Source organism: Nannospalax galili, unplaced genomic scaffold (genome assembly GCF_000622305.1).
Source record: "Nannospalax galili isolate Female #2095 unplaced genomic scaffold, S.galili_v1.0 scaffold567, whole genome shotgun sequence".
Taxonomy (NCBI): Eukaryota; Metazoa; Chordata; class Mammalia; order Rodentia; family Spalacidae; genus Nannospalax; species Nannospalax galili.
The window spans coordinates 2,526,213-2,535,182 of NW_008357638.1; the positions used below are offsets into that span (position 1 = coordinate 2,526,213).

An 8,970-nucleotide genomic window follows, 5' to 3' on the forward strand; every position below is an offset into this window, starting at 1 on the left:
TTTGGTCTTTTTGAGACAAGGTCTCCCTGCAGCCCCAGCTGGCCTGGAACTCACTATGTAGACCAGGCTAGCCTCAAACTCACAAAGATCCTCCTGCCTCTGCCTCCTGAGTGCTGGGATTAAAGGCATGTGCCACCACACCTGGTCCTTGCAACATTACTTATACACTTGTTTCTGTGGACTGACTTTCTTATTATGCTTACTAGTCACTCATTTATTCAACCAGTATTCATTTTTAGCTGCTATAGTTGTGCTGGTTAATCCTGGTTGTCAGCTTATCTAGATCTAGAATCAACTAAGAGGCCAGCTTCTGGGCATACCTGTGAAGGATTTTATTGATGGAATTAATTGAAGCAGTACAACCTACCCTAAGTATGGGTGACACTTCCTAGGGAGACCTAGATACAAGGAGGTCAGAGAGGAAAGCTTTTGCTTTTTGCCTGCTTCCTTTCCTGTCTTGCTGGTCAGTTTATCTATGCTGTTGCTGCCACTGCCACCACTGCTGCTGACATCTCACTGACATCAGAACCCAGCTTCTTTGCCTTTCCAGGATGGACTGAGGATCATTGGCTCTCCAGGAATCTTCCAGGCCTTCAATGCCAGATTGGGACTATTGAGACATCCAGACTTGGCTGAGTAGCTGCCAGTTCTCAGCCCCTCCAATGTGAAGACAACCATTGTTGGACTACCCAGACCAACTTACTTATCCTGTAAGTCAATCTAATAAGTCATTATATATATATATATATATATATTATCAGTTCTGCTCTGCTAGAGAACTCTATTACAATATGCAAATGACCACAGGAAAAATATACAGGTGACATGTCTCCAGTATATACTTAAGTGACAAAAGTGAGCCCATGAGAGCTGAGTCAGGATGGAAAATCTTCCTCTATTGACTAGCCAAATACAGTAAGACTGGCTGGTCTGAAGCAAATATTTGTTAATAAGTTCATGGACAATAAGGAGTCACTTCTGTGAAGAAATATGTACATTTTCTTCCTATGTTTCCTGAATATTAGGACATATTCTTTCATAAGTTTCCTCTGCTAATTCCAGCAAGAAATTGTCTCTTTTCTGAGCCAGTGTGGTACATTGTCTACATTTTGCTGTGGCACTCATTTAAAATTCATTAACTTCTGTAGTGCTGTCATCTCCCACAGGAATGGATACTTCAAAGTACTATCACAATAGGTTGTTATATTAAGTGCAGTGTGTATATCATATATGATAGACAAGTTATCACCAAATCCTGTTTCTGAAAATATGAGGTCCTTGTATCATAAGTGTTGAGCTGTGGAGTCTCAGGCCATTCTCCAGTTCTGCTGGGTCAGAATCTCTAGGTATAAAAGTGGAAACCTAAAACTCATTTTAATAAATTTACTACAGTGTATAAGAACCATGAATTTCAGGGTCTACAAATTGTATTGATGTGTTGTAATAGAACATAAGTTTCAGTTAAAGTGGTAGTGCATGCTGCTGAGTGGATTCTGAAGCTGAGCCTATATTCCATGGGAATGTGACATCTAAGGCCCATCCTGGATGAGTAAGGGATGGAGAGGGGATGGTGTGTGTGCTGTGTATTCAATATCTGAGTATGTTGCCCTCAGCAATAGTGAGAGTGTGCTACAGCTGCTTAAGAATGAAATCTCAAGTTGCCCTTACAGGGTTGTTTTTTTTTTCTCTACTAGGTTTTTCATAACATTTTTGTGGAAATTACAAGAAATGGTATTTCAAGGTGGCTTTTGTGAATTTAATAGAAAAAGTATCTTTTGGGGAAATTTTACCCACAAGAGTTTATTTTACTTGGTGAAATTAAGCATTTTTTAAATAACACAGGGAGCCTAATTAACTGTGAATATTATTTTTACTTTAGCTATCTGGATCTTTTTATAATTCACGTGCAGGTCTTTGCAAATACATTGTTATATATATTATCTATAATTATTGAAGACAGTTAGAAAACATAGAAAATAAAATATCCCCTAGAAGAGCATCACTTACTAAATGTTTCCATGTACGTATACTGTTAGTTTATATATAAGACCAAAGACAGAGTGTAACTAAGAAAGGGCTATACAGCCACACATTGTATAATTCTGGATTCATTGCACGTGCATCTGAATGTCAGTCTTTTTTTATATTTTATTTTTATTTTATGTGTATGAGTGTATTGCCTGCATGTATGTGAGTGCACCCATGTCATGCAATGCTGCAGAGGTCAGAAAAGGGCTTCGGATTCCTCTGGAATTGGAGTTAAGGACAGTTCGTAGCCGCCATGTGGGTGTGCTGGGAATCAAACCCGGGTCCTCTGCAAGAGCAGTCAGTGCTCTTAACCTCTGAGCCATCTCTCCAGCCCCTGAATGTCAGTCTTTTCATCAGTGAAATAAATAGAGATAACGGCTATCACTCTGCTCATATCTCTGGGATGTTGTAAAAAGCACTCACAATGGTTTGTATTCTTAAAGATAGGAACATGTAATGATCATCTTCAACTTCTGAGGCTTCCAACAGTAAAGAATTCATTATGGCTGCTGAGCTGATTCTACTTATAATTCACTGAACTGCAGTGCTTGTTTGCACAATAACTCATCACTACATTCAGAAGTGTTTCTCGAGTTTCAACTTTTTGGTCTTTGGTCCTTGACTTTATATCTTTTTAGCAATATAATGGCCTTTTCACCCTTCTAAACTCTGTTTACAGGTTTCTCCATGCATGCCTTACTAAATTATCCTGTTACCGATTTTGTTTTTTGTTATGTTTATTACAATGTATCTTGACTTTATAATCTCTTTGTTAACTGTTCTCATTTTATGCTGTTTTGGGCTGTCCTTAACTTTCTGTTGTAACCTTTTCTATTTCTTGATTCTCTCAACAACTTTCATTGCATCAACTATGACCTCTGTCCTTGCAGCTCTCATAGGTTCATCTGCAACATGGTACTTTACTCTCCAGCCTCCAAATAGTATTTATCAATTTGAATGTTTTTATAATGCAGAATCACAAGAGGAAAAGAAAATGCCACATTCAAACTGAGTAAGTGGGGCTGGAGAGGTGGCTCAGTGAGCAGGGGAACTTGTCACCAAGCTTTATGGCCTGAGTTCGATCCCTGGGATTTACAGGGTGGAAGGAAAGAATTGGCTTCTGCTAGTTATCCTCTGGCCTTCACTCATGAGCTGTGGCATGTCCATGTCCCCATCAACACACTAAATAATAAATAAGTAATATAAATAAATAAATAAAACAAAATTGATAACAGTATAATTTAGTAAGGTATGCACAGAGAAACCTGTAAATAGAGTTTAGGGGGGTGAAACACTGGAGCATTGCTAAAGAGAAACAATAGACAAAGATGTTAAGGACCAAATCGTGAGTAGAAAAGTTTTACTGTAATAGAACTAGACCTAAGCTGGGCATGATGACACACGCCTTTAGTCCCAGTGCTCAGGAAGCAGAGGCAGGTGGATCTCTGTTAGTTCAAGGCCAGCCTGGTCTACATAGCAAGCTCCAGGCCAGCTGAGGCTACAGGTAAACCATATCTCAAAAAAGACCAGAAAAAAAATCAAGAAAAAAGAAAAAGGACTAGATCTAGTGTGGCAGTGACACATTAAGGAAAAACTCACTCATCAAAAATGAGCCTGATCTATTCTGAAGTGTTTGGATTTCTTTTTTGACCCTACGGACTTGGAACAGCATATAAAACCACAGACTGATGTCATCAACCTATGGCCACGTGTTGCTTCCAACATTTCTCATGGGTCATGCTGATGAAGCAGCAAGGGAAGAAGAGACACAAATAAGGAAATGGTATGACAGGAGCCATAAACTGGTATGACATAGACAGCCTGTGTCAGCACAGCAAGAAGGAACCAAGAAAGTAATGGGATTTCACTGTTTTCTACCGTTCAGTAAGCTCCATCAAGGGAACCTGATGATTCTATGTAGATTAGCTTCCTAGGGCAAAGGTCAGGATAGAGAAAAGTTGAGACTATATCTGGAGGAACATGAAAACAAACTTCAAAATGCCTGTTAGATCAAACTTTTATAATTCTTTTCATTATGCTTCTCAGAAATCTGTAGATTGCTAAGGGTTCACTTTCATAAACCCTGTTTCTGGTTATTCTTAGGCAAAACTGGAAGAAGAGTTAGGATCTCTGTCTCTTTGTCTCTCTCTCTCTCTCTCTCTCTCTCTCTCTCTCTCTCACACATAGGCTCAAACTCAGACCTCTATCTCCAGCCCTTGAAACTACAGTTAGAAATAGTAGTAATCCATCTGTCCTGAACTGAACACCTCCTCACCAGAATTCATAAGTTGAAGCCCTGACGCCCAATATGGTTATGCTGTATATGGAAATGAGCCTTGAGGCTTACTAAAGATCATTAGGTTAAATGAGCTCACAGTCAGGCTCCTAATTTTATCACTGACAATATAATCTACAACTTATTGGTGGTAGTGGTAGGGGCTGAGGACCCCAACTCAACGCCTCAAGAGATCTCTACTCAGGTGTACCTGAGTTTCTGAAGGCTGCCACAGAAAATAATTTAAGGGTGATCCAGAATTGATGAGTTTATTGGTCAAATAGAAAGACAAGATACATTTGAAAAGAATGCAGTGCAACTATTACAGGAATGCACCCCAATGTCTCTATAGTGGCTGTTTATGTAAGTTGCTGACTTTGAAGCTACTTAATCTGTAGCTAAGTTTAGACCTCAGGGAAAGTATGTGTTGCCATATTCCCTTTTCTTATCCATAGGAGAGGTTTTTGTTTGGGTACATTGTGCAGGCTTGCAGCTGGGGAAATGGGCACTAGTAGATAAAACATTTATTCAACGACTCTATTAATACAGGTATCACAAGGAGATTGGCCTTAAGGTATAGTTCATTATTTTTATTTGTATGTGTATAGGTGTTTGCCTGTATCTACGTATATGCACCACACTCATTCCTGGTCCCTACAGAGGCCAGAAGAGGATATCGGATTCCCTGGAACTAGAATTACAGTCATGAGCCATGTGTTTGCCAGGAGCCAAACCTGGGTCCTTTGGAAGAGCAACAAGTGCTCTTAACCACTAAGCCATCTCGCCATCCCCTCATCATGTATTTATAACAATCTCATTTGTGAAGGTTCTCAGAAGGAGGAGTATAGTTATTTTATCCTTGGTCTGGTTAGTTATTTTAAGACCACCTGGGTGTTAGAAATGAGAGATTCAGAACAAGGAAAGGGAGGTTCTTTCCCTTCTTGTGTCCTTTCTAGTTCTCAATTAGGTATCTTATTTCAACTTAGTGGGACTAGTGTCTTTGTGAGAAAAGCAAAAGACCAGCACTTTTGTTGTGCACATACACAAACAAGTCCATGTGAAAATATAATGCAAAGAAAAAATCAGAGATCTCAAGAAACCTAATTCTTGCAGCCACCCCCACCCATCTCATTTGTTTCCACAAATTCCTACTCTCTTGGATTTCCAGTCTCCAGCCTGGAAGAAATTTCTGCTGTGTAAGCCACTTGTTCTCTGATACTTTAAGACATCTCTAGCTGACTAAAGCACTATTATTTAAAAACTATTCACTGAGCATTTTAGATTTGCTTATGTACACCAACCCACTATAACCTTCAGATTTATCTGCATAACTTAGATGCAAAATGCTTTACGAATGACTCCTGAAAAGCCCATCTGTGTATTGAAATCCGTAAGGGAATGTTCTAACATTGTGCGTAGTGACTTGCTCCAACACAGGACAGAATCAGGGCGCTTTGTGGCTTTAGGTTGGACCCATGAATCCCAGAGGAAAGGTGGCTCCCTTCTTGTTGTTCCACCCAATGTAAATCCTTGGTGAAAACCTCAGGACTAGAAAGCTAGGAACGCAGTTTTAGAACTGTTTGCGCCTACGTGTGCGATCGCTTCACCTCTGCGCTTGCGCCAATCCCATAGCGCGAATGGCCTCAGCAGAGGGTGTGGCCACACTTCTCAATTTAGGATTGGACCGTGGGTGCCTAAACGGACGGCACGGAAATGACGTCAAGACGCGCAGGCGCAGAGGCCGCGCCGCGCGGTGGCTGCTGGGTGCCACCGCCTCACCTCTTCTCGCCTCTCCCTCCTCGCGTCCCCGCCCCCTCGACCGCACGGCTCCCTGGCGTGACTCGGCACTGAGAACCTCTGAAGCCGACGTCGCGGTCGCCACTGCGGATCAGGCCTCGGCTCCCCCGAGCGTCTCCCCGACCACCCCTTGCTTGCTTCTTCGGCTTTGAAGCCGGAAGCGTCGCGCCGCCCTGCAGGGTTCTCTGTGAGGATGGTGGGAGTGAAGCCGGTGGGGAGCGATCCGGATTTCCAGCCGGAGCTGAGCGGCGCGGGCTCCAGACTCGCTGTGGTCAAGTTCACCATGAGAGGGTGAGGCGGGTCGGGCCCTGCTGGCCTTGCTTTGTCGGGCCCTGTTTCCTCCCAACTCTTTCCGATCCCAGTGCCCACGCAGTCTCCTGCTCCGGAATGTCGGGTGATGGCCGCAGCCGGGATTAGGCCTGGGGTTTGGGGTGTGGGGCTCCCAGCGGGCACAGAGGCGCGGCCTGCGGGTCTCGCGGCTCAGGACCTGCCTGCCCGCCCGCCTGGTTTGAATCCTCAGATGAGCGTGTTCCTGTGGTCGGCCACGGCGCCTTCCAGACTGACAGTCCCGGCCTCCTGCGCCCGGAGCCAGCAGTCATTTGCAAATCGCAACCCTCAAAGTTTAGTTTTCCAAACACCTTGATTCTCTTCACCACTTTATTATTTCTAAAGCCTTTGAACGATCCAGAAGGGGCTCTCCAACTAGTCTGAATAGCACGCAGTCCTAAGGCGTGGCTAGTGCATTTTGAAATAACTTAATATTGGTTCAAGATTTTTTTTTTTTGTAAATGTCCTTAACGTTTTTGCCCTTGCTTGGTTGTGGCTTAGAGTCCTCTATTTTTGCAAGTGCAGACACATTACGATATGTATGTATGGTCACCGGTAGACCGTGGTATTTTGACCAAATTGCTGTTTTGACTTAGTGATTTAAGATGATAGGTTTCTCGAAAGGTCTGTGTTAACTGCCTTTGGATAATCTCAAAATTTAAACGGTAAAAAATCTGGTATATCTTTTATATTGTGTGTAATTTCTTATTTGGAAATTGGAACTAGGACTTGAGAGCCAAGATAGTGTGTGTTTACAGATCGTTTATGTAAATCCTACCTAGTGAGAACGTTTAGAGGTCTACACTTTACCACCTGGCGTTATTTACACATACATCAACTACTAGTACCACTGTTGATTTAACAGGTTTTCTTGTCCAAGTAATTGTGTATCTGTATTTTACTATTGAATGTAAGAGCAAAAATACAGTTTCTAGCTCATGGTTCAGTGAATGTTGAGTATATAAGTGGTGATGTTAGGATTGGATAACCTGAGGAGGTGAAAATAGAGATGGAAAAAGGTTTTGTTGTTGTTTTTATCCATGTCCCACAGAAAAGGGGCAGTAAATTGATTCAGTGGAGTGAAATAGGGTGCCCAGATATGTGGATTTTATTTTATTTTATTTTTTTTATTTTTGGTCTTTTTGAGACAAGGCCTCTGTAGCCCCGGCTGGCCTGGAACTTGCTTTGTAGACCAGGCTGGCCTTGAACTCACAGAGCTCTGCCTGCCTCTACCTCCCAAGTGCTGGGATTAAAGGCAAGCGCCACCAGATGTGGATTTTTATATTTACTAAATTGAAGAGGGCAGGCTATGCCCTAGATATTTTAACTCGTCTGAAAGGAATGTCACAATTCTAGAAATGTGTCTTCACTGCAATTTTGTCATGTTCAGTCTTTATGTCTGGAGAACAACTGCACTTCTGCTGAATGTGTAGACCACAGTGGAAGAAAACAGATGACTTCAACAGGGAATCTCACTTGAGTTCATTTTTAATTCTGGTTAATTGGAGCAGTTCTACTTTTGTCCCTCAGTGGTGGTTTCTTTTCCCCCTTATGATCCCATGAGAGAGAAAATAGAAAAATAAGTGATTATTGATTGACGTGAAAAAAAATGTAGAAGCATTACTACTGATGAAACTCTTCTAATAGCAAAGCTGTGTCATTTTAAACATAATTGTAGGAATTGATAAAGAACTATTATCTCAGTATTTGGGAGGCAAACGAAGCCAGCCTGGTCTCCATAGCAAGTTAGGGAAACTCTGTCTCAAAAAAAAGAAAAAAAAAAAACCAAGAAATTTTAATGGAAGGAAATTGTATGTATTTTTTTGTAAAAACCTGAAAGCTAGTAAATGTTTCAGTTTGAAGAATATTTTTTGTAACATAAATTTAGTAAGACTGTATGTACCCTTAAAGTTATTCATTTAAAAAAATATATGCCCCCTGGGTGTGGGGCTACACATACCTTTAATCCCAGCACTTGGGAGGCAGAGGCAGGTACATCTCTGTGAGTTCATGGCCAGCCTGGTCTACATAGAGAATCCCAGGCCAGCTGGGGCTACAAGGAAACCTTGTCTCAAAAAGACTGTCTCAAAAAGCACATATGTTTGTGCTTAATCTGTTTTATGCATGATGGTGACAGTATTAGACCGCCCAACAACTATTGTCTAGTAAAATCTTGATAGAAACCTCTTAAGAAACTTACTGTTGGGGGCTGAAGAAATGCAGCACTTAAGAACACTGACTGCTCTTGGAGAGGACCAGGGTTTGATTTTCCACGCTCACTTGGTAGCTGACAACCTTCTGTAACTCCTGTTCCAGGGAATCTGATGCTTTCTTCTGACTGCCTCAGAAATTGCATGACACAGGTCTTTACTTACATATGCAGGCAAAACACTTATACACACAAAATTTTAAAAATATATAAATATAAAACATAGTTAATGTTACCTCATTTAAACTGAGGGCATAATTTTCTCTAGCATCTGATTTTTCATTTCTTTTCTAACTCAGTATTTCAAGCTATATTGCTTATTCTCAACTTACAT

The 8,970-nt window shown here is 41.5% G+C and overlaps 1 protein-coding gene across 3 annotated transcripts in view; it reads left to right on the forward strand.

The window, feature by feature from the left end:
• Positions 1-8,970, forward strand: part of Txnl1 (thioredoxin like 1) — a 64,437-nt gene that overhangs the window by 13,049 nt on the left and 42,418 nt on the right. Inside the window, exon 2 of one of the 3 annotated variants that reach the window (XM_029557317.1) lies at positions 551-710. Coding sequence is in view for 2 of the 3 variants with exons in the window: in XM_029557316.1 (XP_029413176.1) it covers positions 6,294-6,391 (98 nt within the window). In the remaining variant the exon portion in view is untranslated. Of the gene's footprint in view, positions 1-550; positions 711-6,054; positions 6,392-8,970 lie in introns of those variants that run through there. The other 2 variants (XM_029557316.1, XM_008855379.2) reach the window with 2 other exon arrangements.